Here is a 22846-nt window from a genome sequence, read left to right on the forward strand (position 1 = left end):
TATTTATTGTGGGATATAGTCTGGAACTTGCCAAACAGCTTACGAAAAATGATAGAATTTAAAAAGTACAAGTTGAGGCAACTACACTGTTTTCTTTTCGTCCTAGAACAGGGACTTGACTACTTGACTAAGAAATGGAAGATTAGGGGATCCCTGGGTGGCTCAGTGGTTTAGCGCCTGCCTTTGGCCTGGGGTGTGGTCCTGGAGTCCTGGGATTGAGTACCGCATGGGGCTGCCTGCATGGAGCCTGCTTTTCCGTCTGCCTGTGTCTCTGCCTCTCTCTCTCTCTCACTCATGAATAAATAAATAAAACCCTAAAAAAAAAAAAAAGAAAAAAGAAAAGAAATGAAAGATTGTATATTTTTCCTATTAATGTTTAATGATGATCGCTGATTTCCCTATTGTTATTTGGTGCTTGTAAATCAACCTACTTAGTAGACCAGAGTAATTGCTCTCCTTTTAAAGGATGCATTTTTTAACCTTTTGTTTGTTTTCTTTTGATAGAAGACTTTTCTGGTGAGATAAGTTATGATATTAATGAATGTGATTATGTAGTACTAAATAAACATGTCAACATTTGGAAGATCTGCATAACTCTGTGAATCAGTATTTTCTAAATGACCAAATGCATGATGGTACAAAATCATACATTAAGTAGAAGATACATTTAAAATGCAGGATAGATGAATGAATTTAATGTAAGAGTATGAAATGTTTATTAATATAGTTTCAGATTCCATATTGTAACTAATCCTTAAGAAACTTCCACTTGTTGAGTTTTGGTATAGTATTCAAGAAGAATATATCTAGAATTATTTGACAAGGCTATTAAAATACTCCTTTCTTTTTAAAGTACATATTTGAGTGAGGCTGGATTTTTTTCATGTCCTTCAGCCAAAACAACATATTGCAACATTGAATGTAAAAGCAGATATGAGAATTTAGCTCTTTTATTTTTATTTTTTTTTATAAATTTTTTTATTTATTTATGATAGTCACAGAGAGAGAGAGAGAGGCAGAGACACAGGCAGAGGGAGAAGCAGGCTCCATACACCGGAAGCCCGACGTGGGATTCGATCCCAGGACTCCAGGATCGCGCCCTGGGCCAAAGGCAGGCGCTAAACCGCTGCGCCACCCAGGGATCCCCTTAGCTCTTTTATTAAGCCAGACATTAAAAATATTTGCAAGAATGTAAAACAATGCCATGCTCTATTTCTTTTGGAAATCCTAGTGATTCCATTACAAATGTTTCTATGTTAACATGTAATAGGTTGGTTATTTTAAAATGAATTAATAAATATTTTTAAAATTTCTTGATTTTCATTTTTAATATAGTGAGTTTAACCCTTATAATTCATCCACACAGAAGCTTGTTGGTGTTCTCAGTACTTTTAAAGAGTGTAAGAAGTTTCCAAGACCAAAATGTGTAAGAACCTCTGGTGTAGTGCTTAAGCAGTGACTTAGAGCCAAATTGCTTAAGTTTGAAACTCAACTTGATTGTTTAAAAGCTCTGAACAGCACTGGGTGATATTCTATATGTTGGCAAATTGAACACCAATAAAAAATAAATTTATTAAAAAAATAAAAATAAAAGCTCTGAACAAGATATTGAACTATTTGCCTCATCTATAAAGTGCTGTAGTAGTAGACCTGGTAAGGTTGTGATATGGATTAACTTGAATATACGAAAGGTTCTTAGGATTTATATAGCACTTGACAAGCTATATAATTATCACCTGTTGAACACTGGTAGTGTGACATGTGTTCTCCTTTATTGATGCTAAATTTCTAGCTTTCTAGAGATTGGGTGTTTTGGGGTATTAACATGGTCTGTTATCAGTAGAGTCCAAGATACTTGCCACCTTTTCTGTAATCCTTTTTCCTTCAAGTCAGTGGTTCTCAATCTTTGCTGTGCATTCAGGTCACCTGGGGAGCCTTAATTAAAATAAATACCAAATACACAAGACCTCAAAGTGGACCTCAGAGTAGGGCCCAAGTATTAGTATTTTTGAAGCTCCCTAGGTGATTTCATTTCACAGATTGGTAACCACTGCTCTAGAGTCTGACCCTCTGCCTGGAGATTCTGTCTTCCCCTCCATGTTCTCCAATCAATTGGGGCCTATTTTTCTCTCACCCTCTTTCTACCACTGTGCCTGGAGGTGTTCTTCTTGCTCTTCAATGCTGCTGCCAAGGAGACTGTCATTCCCTTCTCCCTAAAATTCTCTAAATACATGATTGAATATTCATATAAATGATTATTCCGAGGCAGGCACCCTTTTGGTGGTACTCTACACCTTGCCAGTCCCAGTTACAGACCACCTCTGTTCTTGATTGTAACCATCCTGTTCTCGGACCACAGCTCCTGTCTTTCCAGTTCATTCTTTTTAGCATTTCTTCTCCAGCAATTCCTCCCTTCTACTGATTCTTCTGTTAGTATTTTTAAAAATTTTTTTTTATTTATGATAGTCACACAGAGAGAGAGAGGCAGAGACACAGGCAGAGGGAGAAGCAGGCTCCATGCACGGGGAGTCCGACGTGGGATTCGATCCCGGGTCTCCAGGATCGTGCCCTGGGCCAAAGGCAGGCGCCAAACCGCTGTGCCACCCAGGGATCCCTCTTCTGTTAGTATTAATCAAATGCATTAGTCTTTTCATTCAACCCGTAGCACTAGTGTGGGATTAACTGCCAGTGTTACTGCCAGACACCTACTGATTGACCTAATTGGAGGAGCAAAACTTGCCCTAAAGAGCATCAGCCCACCAGGTTCTTATTCTATTCACTACCCTTGAGCTTGCAACAGCCCTAGTTTCAATTTCTGTATTTTCTCTGTTTTAAGAATACCTAACTCCTGCCAAACCCAGGACCATTGGTCCTGCCACCCTTTCACTAATTCTCACCCCCCTTAGAAACTTGCTTGGCTTTTTCCTGGCTTAACGCCCATGGTCCATAACTATATTCATTCTTTTGCAAGCCCTCTAAGATCTTTGGCCTCTCTGTTGTGCTTTTCTGGCAAAGTCTCAGGCTTTGTTAAATACGAATTCCTCTCGATCCACTCCACATTTACACCCAGGAAAGACATTTATGCTAATAAGCCTCACTTATAAACCATACCTCTAACCTCAGTGGAGCTTTTAGCGCTCTCTGGAATTCCTCCTACATTTCTCCAGTCCATTTAGTCTACCAAATGACTCTTCTAAATGACTCTTTCACACTTTTCTTTTCAAACTTCCGGTATCCTTTCCTTCTTCCCATTTGATGACCTTCCTTCCTGTTTCAATGAGAAAAAAGAAGCTCCAGGGAGAGAACTGCCACAAGCTCCTGTCACTACACGGAACAGTCTGTTGGCACTTACACTCATTTATTTGGCTTTTCCTCCTGTTCCTGTGGATGGGTTCTCTGTGCTCATTGCTAAGGCCAGCCCTCTTGGAGATCCCATCCTTATCTACCCATTTGCTTTCTTTCCTCCTACTCTTCTGTCTCCCACCCCTACCTTATTTCCCCTCTTTCTCTACATGGACATTCCAGCAGGTACAGACATCTGAGCAAAACTTTCCCTTGACCCCACACTCCACACTAATTACCAGTTCAAATTGTCCTAACTATGTGCGCTTTCTACCCATTCTTTCTTAAATGCTTGACAGTTATATTTCACTTTACCGAAGAGCACCTGTTGAGGATGCTTTTGATGGGCATGTCAGTGGGCCCAGAGGTCAGCTCTCAGGCTTCCTTAACTCACCTTGTCAACACCATTTCTTTTTTTTTTTTTTTTAAATTTTTTTAAATGTTTGTTTATTTATGATAGTCACAGAGAGAGAAAGAGAGAGAGGCAGAGACACAGGCAGAGGGAGAAGCAGGCTCCGTGCACCGGAAGCCCGATGTGGGATTCGATCCCGGGTTTCCAGGATCGCGCCCTGGGCCAAAGGCAGGCGCCAAACCCCTGCGCCACCCAGGGATCCCTCAACACCATTTCTTACAGCTGATCACCTCTTTCTCCCTGAATCCTCCCTTCCCTAGGCTTCTGGGATGCATGCTGTATAGTCCTCAGTAGCATTTATGACCATCTGATTTATTTCATTGTTTGTTGTTTATTTTGGCCCACTAAAGTGTAAACTCCTGGAGAGCAAGGGCTTGGCTTGTTTTCTTTACTGCCTAGAACTGTGGCTGATGCTTAATAATAGACATTTGATACCTATCGTTGAATGAACGAATGTGAGCTTAAAAATGACTATTTACCGGATCTTATTCTAACCTCAGCTCTTCTCCTGCTCGTAAGCTACCATGGCCATTTCCTTCCTTCTCTGAACCTTGCATTTTCTAATTTATTTTTCCCTCTTCTCTACTCCATTTCTAGCATTTCCAGTGTAAACCATCACCAGTGTGCTTACATTTCTGTGGTGCTCTGGTGTTTACAGAGCATTTATTTATATCTGGTATTATAGATGCAGATGGTCTGTGGATCTGGGTTGAATGATGCTAGCGTAGAACGCTGGATTTATGTGCAGATTGAGAAGAAATAATATTATAAGAGAATAAGAAGGAAATTAATTCTTCTAGGGCTAAAAATGATGGTCTTCTAAGATATCTAGATTTCTTGCTTTAGTACTACGCTGCTTTACACTTTACTGTTTCTGCCTCATGATGGAATTCCTCCTTGATTTTTTGCAAGGATTTTTAGAAGGCAGGAGAATTCAGGAAGCTCAAAAGACCCTTCTAACTTCAGTTCTGAGTTTTATTGCTAATTAAATCTGTTTCTTTTAGATTTTCGTAACTCTTTTCCTCTGTGTTGATGTGCTCATGTGATACTGGATTTGTATCAGAATTCCTTTTTAATTGGTCTTTTACTTATGCCTTCTACAGAACCTTGCCTCCTGGAATCCTTCGAATCCTGAATGTCTGTTACTTGTGGTGAAGGAACTTGTGCAGCAATATCACCAATACCAGTGCAGCCGCCTCCGTGAGAGCTCTCGTCTCATGTTTGAATACCAGACATTACTGGAAGAGCCACAGTATGGCGAGAACATGGAAATTTATGCTGGGAAGAAAAACAACTGGGTAAGGTTTTTTGAGAATGGGGGAAAAAAGGAACTTCATCTGTAATAAAGTAATCAATTGAGATGTTCATTTATAGTAAACCCCAGCCATTTCCTTAGATATGGCTTTGGTTGCCTGTGTACTTTCTATAATTTAGAATTTGAAGGGACTTGAATGTTCATCTGGTTCATGGTATTCCTCAAAATTATACCTGGGGAAGTTTGTCAAACTTGGAGCCTCATATCCTCAGCTTCAGATGTTCATGAGTCAAGGATGACACCTGAGGACCTGCCTGTATAAAAGGGTCCTTTGGAGGTTCTGATGCAGGTCACACAGGCCATATACTTGAGACACCAACAAATGTCCCTTTTAATGTAGAACGTCTCTAGATTGCAGTCAGATAAGAGAGGTTAGTAACTGGAGATAGCAAGCTTGTATGGAGCATTTTATAATCTCTTTTTATAATTTCTTGACTTCGTAGGATCTTTTAAAAATGCAAGTCGGAAAAACAAAAAACAAAAAAAACAAAAACAAAAACAACAACAACAACAACAACAAAATGCAAGTCGGATCAAAGCTCTCCTCTGCCCAGAACTTAAATATTTTCTATTTTTCTTACATGGTAAAGTCAAAATCCCTCCAGTGAGGTATAAATGCTCTACATGCTTCCCATCACCACCATCCTCCACCCATCATTGCTTCTCTCACTTCATTTCTTACTTCCCTGTCTAAAAATTTTCAGCTGCACACCATATTAGCACCCTTGCTGTGCTGCAGACACACAGGAGTGCTCCAGCCCTAGTGTCTTTGTGTAGCTTTGTCTTCTCAGGCATATTTCTCCTAGATATCCTCATGGCTGATACCCTTCCTTTTTAGTTTTTACTCATGTGTTAAATTCTCTGTGATGCCTGTGTTAACACCTCCATTTTTTTTTTTTTTTTTAAGTAGATTCCATGCTGGGCTCCCAGCGTGGGGCTTGAACTCATGACACTGAGATCAAGACCTGAGCTGAGATCAAGAGTCAGTCACTTAACCTGCTGAGCCATCTGGGTGCCTCAACACCCCCAGCTTTTTTGAACAACTCTTTTGAGATATAGTTTACATACCATAAGTTCACCTATTTTAAGTGTCCGATTCAGTGATTTTTAACATATTTGCCAAGGTGAACAACCACCCCTAAAATCCAGTTTGAGAATGGTTCCATCACCCTGATAAGATCCCTCATGCCCGTTTATGGTTAACCCTTTTCCTATCCCTACCCCAAGAGAAAGTAGTTTAGTAGTTTCTGAACTACTTTCTCTCTGTATAGATTTTCTTCATACAGTGGTATCATATAATATGTGGTCTTTTGTGGCTGGCTTTTTCACTTAGCATAATATTTTTGAGGTTCCTCCATGTCGTAGTATATATCACTGTGTTTTCTTTTTGTAGCTGAGTAATTCCATTGTATGGACATACCATATTGTGTTTATCCATTTACCTATTGATGGACATTTGGGTTGTTTCCACTTTTTGATTATTATGAATAATGCTACTACAAACATTCATGTGCAAGTCCTTATAATACCCCCACTTTGTAAAATATTTTATTTTTTTATTTGAGAGAGATCATGAGCAGTGGGGTGGTAGGGAGCAGACAGAGAGGGAGAAGCAGACTCCCCACTGAGCAGGGAGTCTGGCTTAGGGCCTGATCCCAGGACCCTGAGATCATGACCTGAGCCAAAGGCAGATGCTTAATGGACTGAGCCACCCAGGCCCCCTGCATAACACTTCTTTTTAACATCATATCTCATACACCCCCACCTTTATTCTGCTCTACATTGTTTTGCATTTTTTTAAACATACCATATAATTATCATGTTATATTAATATGTAGTGCTGCATAAAATAGCCATTCCAGAATTTAGTGCCTTAAAACAACAACGTTTATTACCATGGTTTTTGTCAGGAATCTGTATAGACCTTCTGTTTCTGGGTCTCTCATAAGCTGAACTCAAGGTACTGACCAGGGCTGCAGTCACCTCAAGGCTCAACTGGAGATGGATCCATTCTGAGTTCATTCATGTGGTTGTTGGTACCATTTAGTTTCTTGTGAGCCTTTGGATTGAGGGTCTTAGCTTATTTCTGCCTGCTGGCTGGGGTTGCCCTCAGCTCCTTGCCTCTTCACAGGGCCTCTCCACAGAGCAGCTTATAGGATGGCAGCTGGCTTCACCAGAGCAAACAAACAGGAGAGAGAGCTTGTGAGTAAGACAAGATGTAACAGTCTTTATGATCTAATCTTGGAAGTGACATCTCATCAGGTTTGCTGTGTTCTGTTTGTTAAGTCCAGTTCACACTTGGGAGGAATTACATGAGAATGTGAAGACCAGGGACCATTGGGAGCCACATAGAAGCAACCTACCACACTTATTTATTATGTTTTTTTATTTGTGTGTCTCTCCCCACTGGAATATAAAATTTCACAAGGCAGGGATCTCTGTTCTGCACACTGTTGTATCAGAAGTGCCTAGAACACCGCCTGCCACATTATTTACATTCTATGAACATTGTTGAATGAATAAGTGAATAAGCCTGAGTCTAGTTAACCTAGAATAACTTATTTAGGTTCCCTTCTCCATGTTAATTCTTTTAGGTGTCACTTAGTCTTTCTTAAGTTAAATATACCTTTTCTTATTTTATTTTTCAGCCTTTTTTTAAAGGACATGTTTCCCAAGGTCTTATACAAGATCGATGCCTTTGAATTAGTAGGTCTAAAATTTGTTGTTACAGATTGTCTTGGTCAGCTCAAGTTTTTTTTTTTTTTTTTTAACTATTTTGTTTATTGTGGTAAAGGGCACATTAAATTTACCACCTTCACCATTTCTAAGTGTACAGTTCAGTAGTGTTGAGTATTTTCACATTGTTGTGCAATTGATCTCTAGAACTTTTTCATATTACAAATTTGAAACTGCCCAGTAAGTACCGTTCCCCTTCCTTCTAGCCTTTGCCAACTACCTTTCTACTTTCTGTTTCTATCATTTTGAGTCTTTTAGATTCTTCAGATAAGAGGAATCATGCAGCATTTGTCCTTTTGAGATTGGCTTATTTCATTTAGTAATGCCTTTGAGGGTTCATGCAGGTTGTAGTATATGATAAATTTCATTCCTTTTTAAGATTGCATAGTATTCCACTGTGAAGATATACATGTTTTGTTTTATCCATTTACTCACTGATGGACATTTGAGTTGCTTCCACCTCTTGGCTACTGTGAATAATGCTGCACTGTATAAGGATGTGCTAATACATCTGCAAGATCCTGCTTTGAATTCTTTTGATTATATCCCTAAGAGTGGGATTGCTGGATCATATTGCCAGTGCTATTTTTAATTTTTGAAAAACCTCTTTACTCTTTTCTATAATGGCTGCACCATTTTCAGTTTCCACCAACAGTGTGCAGAGTTTGGTTTTAAACTATTGATGATTTTGCAGCTTGAATCTGTTCACATGGTTGGTAAGGAAAACTTTACTGAACTTAGTTTATCCTCTCGTCCTAGCATTTTTCTTATTAAATAGTCATCTTATTCTCCTCTCAAAAACAGATGTTAGGTTAATTTGGCATGACTTCTTGGTGAACCTGTGTTGTCTGTAGTGCTGATTGACTCATTTGAAAATGGGAATCACTGTCAAACTAATTGGTCTTTAGTTTTTAGGATTTTCCTTCCCACCCAATTTATCCTTTGAATATTAAGGCTGAATTTAAGTATATCCAATTTTTTGGCACCATTTCTGATCTAAAACATTTAAAAATTACAGTTGACCCTTGAACAACACAGGGTTAGGTACACCATCCCCGCCCCCACCCATGCAGTCAAAATCCATGTATAGCTTTGGACTTCCCCAGAACTTAACTACTAATAGCCTGTTGTTTGACCAGAAGCCTCACTGCTAACATAAGCACTCGATTAACACATATTTTGTATGTTATATATATTACATACTGTTTTCTTATAATAAAGTAAATTAGAGAAAATAAAATGTTACTGAGAAAATTTTAAGAAAGAGAAAATACATTTTGGTCCTGTACTATATTTATTGAAAAAAATCTCCATATTAATGGACCCGTGCAGTTCAAACCTGTGTTGTTCAAGGGTCAACCTTATATTTATTGGCTCAGCTAATATTTGTAATCCATCTGGAAGTTGAAGTTCAAATTCATTTAAAGCATCTAGATAGTTTATAGTGTTTTGAAAACTTCGTACTTAATGTTGATTCTTTATTCTTCACTTAAAAAACCTACTGCTGTACTTACCTCAGTTTATTTTGATTTACTGTTGAATAATTTGTAAACACTAGGGCTGTGAGTATGAGTTCAGGGAAAGTAACTGAGAATCCCATAACAAGGCAAGGTGGACAGGTAGAGGTTAAGCTTATAGCAGAGCGGGCCTAGCAAGGGCCTAGTAGAAGTGGGAGCGGAGATTGCAGAAATAAAGAGGTGTACGGGTTGGTCACTGGTCAAGGGACAGAATATAAAGGTGTCTTAAGGGATGAAACACATTCAAACTTGGCAGACTGGTTCAGGAATGCATTAAAGAGCAATCTGCTAATAGATTCCAAAACTAGACCAAGAATCTGGACAATAAACACAGGACCCTGGCAGAAAGAAAGGAACTTGATTTTGAGCCAAGATTTTTTGATTCTGAGACTGTATGAGTTTCCTTTTGCTGCTATAAAAGATTACCACAAACTTAGTGGCATAAAACTATACAGACTTAATATTGTTATAGTTCTGGATGTCATAAGTCTGAAGTGGATCTCCTTGGGCTAAAATCAAGGTGTCAGCAAGGCTGTGTTCCACTTGGAGACTCTGGGGGAGACTGTTTCAAGGTCCTTAAGAAATTGGCAGATATGCTCTCAGAGATATCTTGTGAAACTGTGGAGCAGCAGAAAGATCCTAGAAGACTGTAGAAAGTAAAAATGTGTTGGAGATTTTTAAAAGAAATTACACTCAGGTTTTAAGTGGATGATCTGCAAACATTTAAGTTAAAATGGAGGTAACTGGATGATGGGCATTAAGGAGGGCATGTGATGTAATGAGCATTGGGTGTTATATGTAACTGTAACTGATAAATTCCTGAACACTGCATCTGAAACTAAGTATGTACTATATGTTGGCTAATTTAAAATAAAAAAGTAGGAGGAGGGGCAAGACGGCGGAAGAATAGGGTCTCCAAATCACCTGTCTCCACCAAATTACCTAGATAACCTTCAAATTATCCTGAAAATCTACGAATTCACCCTGAGATTTAGAGAGAACACCTGGAATGCTAGAGTGAGAAGAGTTCGCGCTTCTATCAGGTAGGAAGACGGGGAAAAAGAAATAAAGAAACAAAAGGCCTCCAAGGGGGGAGGGGCCCCGCGAGGAGCCGGGCTGAGGCCGGGGCGAGTGTCCCCAGGACCGGAGAGCCCCGTCCCGGAGAAGTAGGAGCTTCACCAATCTTCCCGGGCGAAAAGGCGCTCGCAGGGAGTTGGAGCAGGACCCCAGGAGGGCGGGGATGCCCTCGGGCTCCCTGGGACAGTAACAGACACCTGCGCCCCAGGGAGAGTGCGCCGAGCTCCCTAAAGGGCTGCAGCGCGCACGGCGGGACCCGGAGCAGCTCGGAGGGGCTCGGGCGGCGGCTCCACGGAGAGGGGGCTGCACGGCCCGGGAGCAGCTCGGCCCGGGAGCAGCTCGGAAGGGCTTGGGCAGAGGAAGAGGCTCCCTGCGGAGGGGGCTGGCAGCCGGGAGCGCGAATCTGACAGCGCAGGACCGGGGGCACAGGGCGCCGGGACACAGCCCAGGATCCGGCCTCCCCCAGGGACAGGCAGAGGCCGGGAGGGCACAGGACAGCAAGGACGCTCCTGCCCAGAGCTGAGCAGATGAGCGGCCCCGCCCCGGAGCCTCCAGGGCCTGCAGACCGAGAGCTCTGGAGCTACTGTGGGAGCTGACTCCAGGGCTCCAGAGCTGGCCCCGCCACTGCGGTTGTTCCTCCTGGGGCCTCACGGGGTAAACAACCCCCACTGAGCCCTGCACCAGGCAGGGGCACAGCAGCTCCCCCAACTGCTAACACCTGAAATTCAGCACAACAGGCCCCTCCCCCAGAAGACCAGCTAGACGGACAAGTTCCAGGGGAAGTCAAGGGACTTAAAGTACACAGAATCAGAAGATACTCCCCCGTGGTTCTTTTTGTTGTTGTTGTTGTTGTTGTTTTGTTTTGTTTTGTTTTGCTTTTTGATTTGTTTCCTTCCCCCCCTTATTTTTCCTTTCTTTCTTTTTCTTTCTCTTTTTCTTTCTTTTCTTCCTTTTTTTTTCTTTCTCTTTTCTTTCCTTCTTTCTCTCCTCTCTTTTTCTCCTTTTCCCAATACAACTTGCTTTTGGCCACTCTGCACTGAGCAAAATGACTAGAAGGAAAACCTCACCTCAAAAGAAAGAATCAGAAACAGTCTTCTCTCCCACAGAGTTACAAAATCTGGATTACAATTCAATGTCAGAAAGCCAATTCAGAAGCACTATTATACAGCTACTGGTGGCTCTAGAAAAAACCATAAAGGACTCAAGAGACTTCATGACTGCAGAATTTAGATCCAATCAGGCAGAAATTAAAACTCAATTGAATGAGATGCAATCCAAACTAGAAGTCCTAACGACGAGGGCTAACGAGGTGGAAGAACGAGTGAGTGACATAGAAGACAAGTTGATGGCAAAGAGGGAAACTGAGGAAAAAAGAGACAAATAATTAAAAGACCATGAAGATAGATTAAGGGAAATAAACGACGGCCTGAGGAAGAAAAACCTACGTTTAATTGGGGTTCCCGAGGGTGCCGAAAGGGACAGAGGGCCAGAATATGTATTTGAACAAATCCTAGCTGAAAACTTTCCTAATCTGGGAAGGGAAACAGGCATTCAGATCCAGGAAATAGATCCCCCCCTAAAATCAATAAAAACCATTCAACACCTCTACATTTAATAGTGAAGCTTGCAAATTCCAAAGATAAAGAGAAGATCCTTAAAGCAGCAAGAGACAAGAAATCCCTGACTTTTATGGGGAGGAGTATTAGGATAACAACAGACCTCTCCACAGAGACCTGGCAGGCCAGAAAGGGCTAGCAGGATATATTCAGGGTCCTAAATGAGAAGAACATGCAACCAAGAATACTTTATCCAGCAAGGCTCTCATTCAAAATGGAAGGAGAGATAAAGAGCTTCCAAGACAGGCAGGAACTGAAAGAATATGTGACCTCCAAACGAGCTCTGCAAGAAATTTTAAGGGAGACTCTTAAAATTCCCCTTTAAGAAGAAGTTCAGTGGAACAATCCACAAAAACAAGGACTGAATAGATAATCATGATGACACTAAACTCATATCTGTCAATAGTAACTCTGAACGTGAATGGGCTTAATGACCCCATCAAAAGGCGCAGAGTTTCAGACTGGATAAAAAAGCAGGACCCATCTATTTGCTGTCTACAAGAGACTCATTTTAGACAGAAGAACACCTACAGCCTGAAAATAAAAGGTTGGAGAACCATTTACCATTCAAATGGTCCTCAAAAGAAACCAGCGGTAGCCATCCTTATATCAGATAAACTAAAATTTACCCCGAAGACTGTAGTAAGAGATGAAGAGGGACACTATATCATACTTAAAGGATCTATCCAACAAGAGGACTTAACAATCCTCAATATATATGCCCCAAATGTGGGAACTGCCAAATATATCAATTAATAACCAAAGTGAAGAAATACTTAGATAATAATACACTTATACTTGGTGACTTCAATCTAGCTCTTTCTATACTCGATAGGTCTTCTAAGCACAACATCTCTAAAGAAACGAGAGGTTTAAATGATACACTGGACCAGATGGATTTCACAGATATCTACAGAACTTTACATCCAAACTCAACTGAATACACATTCTTCTCGAGTGCACATGGAACTTTCTCCAGAATAGACCACATACTGGGTCACAAATCGGGTCTGAAGCGATACCAAAAGATTGGGATCGTCCCCTGCATATTCTCAGACCATAATGCCTTGAAATTAGAACTAAATCACAACAAGAAGCTTGGAAGGACCTCAAACACGTGGAGGTTAAGGACCATCCTGCTAAAAGATGAAAGGGTAAACCAGGAAATTAAGGAAGAATTAAAAAGATTCATGGAAACTAATGAGAATGAAGATACAACCATTCAAAATCTTTGGGATGCAGCAAAAGCAGTCCTAAGGGGGAAATACATCGCAATACAAGCATCCATTCAAAAACTGGAAAGAACTCAAATACAGAAGCTAACCTTACACATAAAGGAGCTAGAGAAAAAACAGCTAATAGATCCTACACCCAGCAGAAGACGAGAGTTAATAAAGATTCGAGCAGAACTCAACGAAATCGAGACCAGAAGAACTGTGGAACAGATCAACAGAACCAGGAGTTGGTTCTTTGAAAGAATTAATAAGATAGATAAACCATTAGCCAGCCTTATTAAAAAGAAGAGAGAGAAGACTCAAATTAATAAAATCATGAATGAGAAAGGAGAGATCACTACCAACACCAAGGAAATACAAACGATTTTAAAAACATATTATGAACAGCTATACGCCAATAAATTAGGCAATCTAGAAGAAATGGACGCATTCCTGGAAAGCCACAAACTACCAAAACTGGAACAGGAAGAAATAGAAAACCTGAACAGGCCAATAACCAGGGAGGAAATTGAAGCAGTCATCAAAAACCTCCCAAGACACAAGAGTCCAGGGCCAGATGGCTTCCCAGGGGAATTTTATCAAACGTTTAAAGAAGAAACCATACCTATTCTCCTAAAGCTGTTTGGAAAGATAGAAAGAGATGGAGTACTTCCAAATTCGTTTTATGAGGCCAGCATCACCTTAATTCCAAAACCAGACAAAGACCCCACCAAAAAGAATTATAGACCAATATCCCTGATGAACATGGATGCAAAAATTCTCAACAAGATACTAGCCAATAGGATCCAACAGTACATTAAGAAATTATTCACCATGACCAAGTAGGATTTATCCCCGGGACACAAGGCTGGTTCAACACTCATAAAACAATCAATGTGATTCATCATATCAGCAAGAGAAAAACTAAGAACCATATGATCCTCTCATTAGATGCAGAGAAAGCATTTGACAAAATACAGCATCCATTCCTGATCAAAACTCTTCAGAGTGTAGGGATAGAGGGAACATTCCTCGACATCTTAAAAGCCATCTACGAAAAGCCCACAGCAAATAGCATTCTCAATGGGGAAGCACTGGGAGCTTTTCCCCTAAGATCAGGAACAAGACAGGGATGTCCACTCCACCACTGCTATTCAACATAGTACTGGAAGTCTTAGCCTCAGCAATCAGACATCCAAAAGACATTAAAGGCATTCAAATTGGCAAAGAAGAAGTCAAACTCTCCCTCTTCACCGATGACATGATACTCTACATAGAAAACCCAAAAGCCTTCACCCCAAGATTGCTAGAACTCATACAGCAATTTGGTAGCATGGCAGGATACAAAATCAATGCCCAGAAATCAGTGGCATTTCTATACACTAACAATGAGACTGAAGAAAGAGAAATTAAGGAGTCAATCCCATTTACAATTGCACCCAATTCTTAAACCTAGGAAATTAAGGAGTCAATCCCATTTACAATTGCACCCAATTCTTAAACCTAGGAATAAACCTAACCAAAGAGGTAAAGGATCTATACCCTAAAAACTATAGAACACATCTGAAAGAAATTAAGGAAGACACAAAGAGATGGAAAAATATTCCATGCTCATGGAGTGGCATAATTAATATTGTGAAAATGTCAATGTTACCCAGGGCAATTTACACGTTTAATGCAATCCCTATCAAAATACCATGGACTTTCTTCAGAGAGTTAGAACAAATTATTTTAAGATTTGTGTGGAATCAGAAAAGACCCCGAATAGCCAGGGGAATTTTAAAAAAGAAAACCATATCTGGGGGCATCACAATGCCAGATTTCAGGTTGTACTACAAAGCTGTGGTCATCAAGACAGTGTGGTACTGGCACAAAAACAGACACATAGATCAATGGAACAGAATAGAGATCCCAGAAGTGGACCCTGAACTTTATGGTCAACTAATATTCGATAAAGGAGGAAAGACTATCCATTGGAAGAAAGACAGTCTCTTCAATAAATGGTGCTGGGACAATTGGACATCCACATGCAGAAGAATGAAACCAGACCACTCTCTTTCACCATACACAAAGATAAACTCAAAATGGATGAAAGATCTAAATGTGAGACAAGATTCCATCAAAATCCTAGAGGAGAACACAGGCAACACCCTTTTTGAACTCAGCCACAGTAACTTCTTGCAAGATACATCCACGAAAGCAAAAGAAACAAAAGCAAAAATGAACTATTGGGACTTCATCAAGATAAGAAGCTTTTGCACAGCAAAGGATACAGTCAACAAAACTGAAAGACAACCTACAGAATGGGAGAAGATATTTGCAAATGACGTATCAGTTAAAGGGCTAGTTTCCAAGATCTATAAAGAACTTCTTAAACTCAACACCAAAGAAACAAACAATCCAGTCATGAAATGGGCAAAAGACATGAACAGAAATCTCACAGAGGAAGACATAGACATGGCCAACATATACATGAGAGAATGCTCTGCATCACTTGCCATCAGGGAAATACAAATCAAAACCACAATGAGATACCACCTTGCACCAGTGAGAATGGGGAAAATTAGCAAGGCAGGAAACCCCAAATGTTGGAGAGGATGCGGAGAAAAGGGAACCCTCTTGCACTGTTGGTGGGAATGTGAACTGGTGCAGCCACTCTGGAAAACTGTGTGGAGGTTCCTCAAAGAGTTAAAAATAGACCTGCCCTACGACCCAGCAATTGCACTGTTGAGGATTTACCCCAAAGATACAGATGCAGTGAAACGCCGGGACCCCTCACCCCGATGTTTATAGCAGCAATGTCCACAATAGCCAAACTGTGGAAGGAGCCTCGGTGCCCATCGAAAGATGAATGGATAAAGAAGATGTGGTTTATGTATACAATGGAATATTCCTCAGCCATTAGAAACGACAAATACCCACCATTTGCTTCAATGTGGATGGAACTGGAGGGTATTATGCTGAGTGAAGTAAGTCAATCGGAGAAGGACAAACATTTTATGTTCTCATTCATTTGGGGAATATAAATAATAGTGAAAGGGAATATAAGGGAAGGGAGAAGAAATGTGTGGGTAATATCAGAAAGGGAGACAGAACATAAAGACTCCTAACTCTGGGAAATGAACTAGGGGTGGTGGAAGGGGAGGAGGGTGGGGGGTGGGGTGAATGGGTGAAGGGCACTGAGGGGGGCACTTGACAGGATGAGCACTGGGTGTTATTCTGTATGTTGGTAAATTGAACACCAATAAAAAATAAATTTATTAAAAAATAATAAAATAAAAAAGTAAAGATAAAAAAAGAAAGAAAAAAAGAATGCAGGAGTCAAAACAACAGTCGGGTAATCAAGAAACAGTCATGGTAGTTTATTTTGCCCTTTTAAGGAAGGTGGATGTTGTTGAGTTAGATTCTCTCTCTCTCTCTCTCTCTCTCTTTTTAATGATTTTATTTATTTATGAGAGATACAGAGAAAGAGGCAGAGACATAGACAGAGGGAGAAGCAGGCTCCTTGCGGGGAGCCTGATGTGGGACTTGATCCCAGGACCCTGGGATCACACCCTGAGCCAAAGGCAGACACTCAACCGCTGAGTGTCTCACCCAGGTGTCCCAGATTATCTCATTTTCAATAAAACATTCTATTATTCTCCCTTAGTATTCTACTGACTGTATGTTCCTTTCTTGGTTGGTTGACTCTATGGAAGAGCTACACCTAAAAGATTGGATATAACTCTTATTAGCCATCAGGTGTCTTGTGGAATGTCACAGTGCTTTTCCTTGACCCTGTTTTTTTGTTGTTGATCACTGTTTTATTAGGACATTGAAAAGCATGCTTTTAAAATTTTCTGATAATGTGGAGTTTGTAAAGGTAGTTGTTATGAAAGACTACAGAAATCCATTTAAAATGATTTTTATATTTTTCTGTACTGGAATGCTGCAGCGAAACCATAGATGCAGTTTGATAAGGCTAAATCAGTGCAGGACTGATGGGCATTCACGGAAAGTATACTCTGCTAGTTTCGGATAAGAAAGGCAGGACACAAGTCTCCGCTTTTCGTTCTTGAAGGTGTTAAAATCCAGTTCAGAAGACTCAACATAAATTTGTAAAAAATGAAATAGCAGTGCCGGATCAGTTGTCTCAAGTGGAAGTACAGCTCGTTTAAGAATTTAGAAGACCTGGTCACTGAGGAGTGAAGTGACAATGGAAAGCTGTCCCCGATGAAGTGGAACTGGCCAACGCCGTAAGGACAAGTGGACACAGATGGCAGGATGGGTAGTGGAGGTCAGTGGGTAATGGTTGGAGAATAACTTATGAGCATGACATCCATAGGGAACAAGAATTATAAGCACACATGTATGACTGGTTTACTTATCAGTAAATCACATTTCTCTCTCTCTCTCTTAAAGATTGATTGATTTAGAGAGTGCTTGTGTATGCATGGAAGAAGGGAGGAGGATGAGCAGAGGGAGGAGAGAAAGAATCCTCAGACTCTCTGCTGAGTGTAGAGCCAGATGCAGGGTGCAATCCCACAACCCTGAGATCATGACCTTAGCCAAAATCAGGAGTTGGATGTTCAACCAACTGAGCCACCCAGAGCTCCACATCTGTTATCTCTTATTGGAATATTGAAGCATGAAGACTTTTTATATGAAATAAATTGATGTTTATTAATGAAAACATTAGTATGCTCTCTAAATAAAACACCATGAGATCAATACATCTTACCTGCCTAAGTGTAAATCCATTTATTTTGGTTCTCCTGATACGACTAGTCGATTTGATAAATACTCTCTGTAATGAATCTAAGACTATGCACAATTATTCAATACCTTTGTATTATAAAGTCCTGTATTCTTTTGAGAGGATGAGGACTGCTTGTCTTTACCTTTGTCATCACTGAATATTTCCGTCTGCTGCATATATTAACATTCTTAACTTTCCATTTCTGCTCTAAAAGTGAGGCTCTTAAAAACCCAAGATGCCACTTCCATTTTACTGCCAGCTGGCAAAAGGAAAATTTTAATAGCCATGGAAAAGAGGAAGAGGGTTCTGATCTGTCAGCCTTCTGACAAGCCTGCTAATTTGAAATTCACTGTTCCCTCCATACCACCTCCAAGACAGACACTCTTCTTCCTCCTGCTTCAAACTTCATCTAGAAGGTTTTAGCAAGTGCACACTTGAAAGTAAACATTTTTATGCAAACCAAAAAACCCTTTATTCTCTGCTTTTGTCTTTTATGAAGTCATTTCTCTTCTTGCTTTGCCCATCTCCTTGAATGAGTAGATGTTAGTTTTGAACATTGTGTTCTTTGCCTATGGTGGTTTTATGATTTTTAGTAAGCACTGTTGTTTTTTTTAAATCTGGAGAAAACAGGTGATACTTTGGAATGCAAGGTTATATGTTTAGAATGAACAACTCTTATGTGCCTGCATGGTCAGAGTTCTTTTTTAAGGTATAGTTATTTATTTATGTAGAAATAACTCTAGACTCACAAGAGGTTGAAAAATAGTACACAGTTCTTGTGTACCCTTCACCCAATTTCCTCCAGTGGTTGCATTTTACATGATAGTACAGTATGGAAACTAAGAAGTTGACCTTGGCACAATGTATGTGTATACCATTTTACCACATGCATCATTTCCTGTCACTACCACTGCAATGGAGATATAGAATTATTCCATCACCACAAAGATCTCCCTCCTGCTATCTGTTTGAGCAGAGTTAGTTTTAAGATTAGAATTCTAATTTTGATGAATGCCACAATATAAACAGCTATGAAGATCATATATACTGTTTTGATAAGATATATCAAATTAAAGGTACATTATAAGTTTTCTCAATGGGTAAAGTATAAGGTGTCATTTTATATTACATATATATATCTACTGCCTTGCTGGCATTTCCTGCATGGGTCTGTTATATCTAAAGAACCATTGTTTGTTACTTGTAACAAAGCACAGTAAAGAAATTTGTGATTTTTTTTCCTTTGGCTTTTAATTCCCAGAACTCAGAGTTGGTTTATCATACCTAATATTTTGATCAAAGACATTTTTCTTTCCTGCTATGAAATGAATGTTTTGAGATGTTCCACAACCACATATTTTCACATTTTTTACATATTAAAGAATACCAGTGGGTGATCTGTGAGATAAAACAGTGTTTTGGCAACATTTTTTTCCTTTTGTGGGAATTTTCTTAATAATGACATATATAATAGAGAATGTGAAGCAATTATCTTTTTTTGTTATTGTAGTTGACCCCAAATCCCAGTAAGAATCTAGGAATCTATGGCTTATAAATTAAGCTCTGGCAGCATTTAAGAATATTGTACAGAATAGAAAGGAGCCATTCCATGAGGAGCTCCTCATTTGAGTTAATGACCTAGACTTCTGTCATCACCTGCTGTGATGTGACATTTGAAGGGAAAGGATATGAAGTTTGTTAAAAAAATAAACTGAGGCATATTAAAATTTTTAAGAGCTTATTTGAGCAAACATCGATTCAGAGGGGTTAAGAGCATTCTGCTGATAAAAGCTTGGTGTTTCTCTTTTTGTAGAGAAGATACAGAAGCAAAGCTGGGGACTTAACTTGGCGATAGCCTAAGTGGTTGCACTATTTGGGAAAGCCCAGTTGGCTGTTTGTGATTGAGTGTTCTTAATTTTGAGGCATTTATAGGAAATGACTGGCTTAGATTTCAGTTTGCTTAAGTCAGCTACCACAGCATTAGAGCTACCTCAGTCTTGTGGGCTCCTTGTTTGATTACTTTTGTAACAGTAGGTGTCAGAGTGTGTAAGGTCCTTCAGAGCGGAGGCCAATACAGAAGAAATGTGTTGGAGAGAGAGTGATCTGAAAAGTGGAAGCTTCAGATTCTAATTCTATCATTAGTTTTATGTACATGTGACTATAGGTTTTCCCCACGTCACTTTCCTGGAGCTAACTCCCTTGTCACCCAACTTTGAGACAAAGATAAATTAGAACCTGTATGTGGGAAGCAAACAGAATTAAGCAAACATGGGGTTATGTAATACATGGTATTATTATCATTAGCATCCTCTTGTAAATAGTTGAGGGCTCAATAATTGATATGATATAGGGGCTCAATTATTGAGCCCCTATGATAGTAGGGGCTCAATAAATTCTAGGTTAGTGATTGTTCCTCTGTTATCTCTGAGAATTCTGTTAATCATAAAGTACCATATGTGGACTAGTAGAGGTTGATGTTGCTAAGATGCAGATAAGGAATGGAAAGCAAGGTGAAAAGGGAAAGTTACTTTTTAAGAGAGAGAGAGAGTGGTACTTATCTTTCCAGGAGCAGTTCTGATGGAGTCCTGGGCAGAGGAGAGCAGATTGCAGGATATCAGGAGTGCAGGTGGAGAAAAGAAAGTAAAGACCATAGGTTTCAACAGTTTTCAGAGGAAGAATGAATGCCATATTATCTGGAAGAGGCAGTGGGGTCCCGTGATCCCTCCCCACTACCCAGATGACGAGTATCAGCGTTCCTGTTAGGAAAGTTCCAAGTTCATGGTACTTGGTAGCTCAAGTAGATCTTCGGGTCTTTGTGACAGAGAGTATCTAACTTAATGTGGGGATTAGTATTAATGGAAGAATGTCTAGAACTGTGTGGTCCAATACAAGAGCTGCCAGCCACATTTATATGGCTGTTGAGCACACGCAGTGTTACTCTGAATTGAGATGTGTGCAAATGTAAAATACATACCAGAATTCAAAGAATTCATACAAAAATGATCTCGTTAACAATTTTTATATTGATTATATGTGAAAATGAGAATATTTTGGATATATTGGGATATAGTATTAAAATTGTTTTTACTTACGGTTTTAAATGTGGCTATTAGAAAATATTAAAAATCTTAAATTACATATGCATGTGTAGCTTACATTTGTGCATTGTATTGTCTTTCTCTTGTATAGAACTGGTCTAGGATGGTGGGAGGGGAGGACCAGAATGCTAAGAGGGATCAAAATATCTGGAGGGTCTGGAAGCATGTGGCCTTTTTGCCTTGGGCCATGAGGATGGAGTAGGTGTTCTGGTGATGCCTGTTAGCCATATGTAGCAGGGGATCCAAGGAGCTTCTCTCCTAATCCCTGCTTAATTTACGCTACTTGGGAGTTACACCCTAAAGGGATTTGATTTGTAGACTGGGATAAACTTGTGCGAAAAGGGTGTAGCGTGGTAGTCAGCTGTGTTATACATACTTCTAGGAACTGACAGATTTGTTTGTTTTTGTTGTTAACCACATGGAACTATTATGAGTTGAACATGATTTAAAATAAATGAACCCATGACAGGGGCTCACATTTTTATTATTTTTGTAATGGATTTGTTATATTGAATTTTGACCTGTATGTCAGTAGGAGTACTTAGGATCTTGCTCTAAGTAGTTTATATCTCAGGTTGTGACTTCATTCCCAAGAAGTAGTATGTGTGTGTAAGTACCTAAATTAAAGACATTAAAGGTGAATATGATAGCTTTTTCAATGTTACTGACATTATAAGGGAATTTTATTATTATTTTTTAAATAATAGACATACCATTAGGGAATTCACATTTCTTTTAGCAGTAGGGTGCATCACATGGAAAAGATCCAGTTTTATGAAAGCAGATGAGAGACACAAAGGAAATCCTTTGCCTGCATGTTACAGAGCAGCATCTGAGGAAGGACTGGAATCATATCCCTCGCTTTTGTTCGTGAGGCCACATGTTTGTTCTGAAACCTTGGGTGCCCTGCCCCATTTCCTAGATGACCATTTGGATGTAGGGAGCAGTCTTAACACAAGGACCTACAAGGGTCTTCAAAGGACCTGCTGCCCTGAGTTTTTAATGCTTTCTTTCCATGTAGTAAGAGGAAAAAGGCGAAGAATCCTGTCTTTGAAGCGTTCTATCAGGAAACCCCTCAGAGTATTTTATGGCTTTGGGAGAGTGTACACATAACTTAACCCCCTCACTCCTAAAAATGTTTCCTAGCTCTTCAGTTATTTTCAGTGAATTTATGGTACCACTAACTCTTTTACTATAAAGAAACGTGGAGGTATTGTTGATTAGTTCAGAAGGCACGGAAGCCAAACAGAATTCTTGCCTGGCTGTTCGGAGTTAGCACTGAGAAAGTGAAGTTGGTTTCCTTATGAGTAACTGGTGTGTCACACATCAGTTTTTTCTCATATTATCTAGCCAAGAGAATCAGAAAGTGGTAGGCAGAGAGAAAGTAAGATAAAGCACAAAGCGAGCAGAGATAAGCTAGGAGAAACTGCTGAGGGTATTAACATCTCTTGAACTGAGGCTGGCCTGCATTTTTAGTCTTAGGTTCTGTGAGATGCCTCATATCCTTTTAAGAAAGTTTGAAATGGAATTCCATCACCTAAGATGCAGAGTCCTAACTGAATTACTTCCAGAGCATCTGGTGAATATCTCTGTCAGAGCATCACATTATAGTATTTTGTTCATCTTCTCAGAGTGGACTTTAAGTTCCATGAGTACAGAGGCTCTATATTTTGTTTGTCTTGAGATTTCCATCACCCCATCTGCCACCAACCTGGCACTTGGCACAAGTAAATGTTTGTTGAATTAATGAATGAATGAATGCATGAATTATGAGCATCTCA

The 22846-nt window shown here is 39.8% G+C and overlaps 1 protein-coding gene across 8 annotated transcripts in view; it reads left to right on the plus strand.

Annotated features, from left to right (window-relative positions):
• BABAM2 (BRISC and BRCA1 A complex member 2) overlaps positions 1-22846 on the plus strand; it is a 406643-nt gene that overhangs the window by 114684 nt on the left and 269113 nt on the right. For all 8 annotated transcript variants that reach the window (XM_038561133.1, XM_038561135.1, XM_038561136.1 and 5 more), the window contains exon 5: positions 4858-5052. In XM_038561133.1, the coding sequence (XP_038417061.1) occupies positions 4858-5052 (195 nt within the window). The remainder of the gene's footprint in view (positions 1-4857; positions 5053-22846) is intronic.

The sequence above is a fragment of the Canis lupus genome, chromosome 17 (genome assembly GCF_011100685.1).
Source record: "Canis lupus familiaris isolate Mischka breed German Shepherd chromosome 17, alternate assembly UU_Cfam_GSD_1.0, whole genome shotgun sequence".
Classification (NCBI taxonomy): Eukaryota; Metazoa; Chordata; class Mammalia; order Carnivora; family Canidae; genus Canis; species Canis lupus.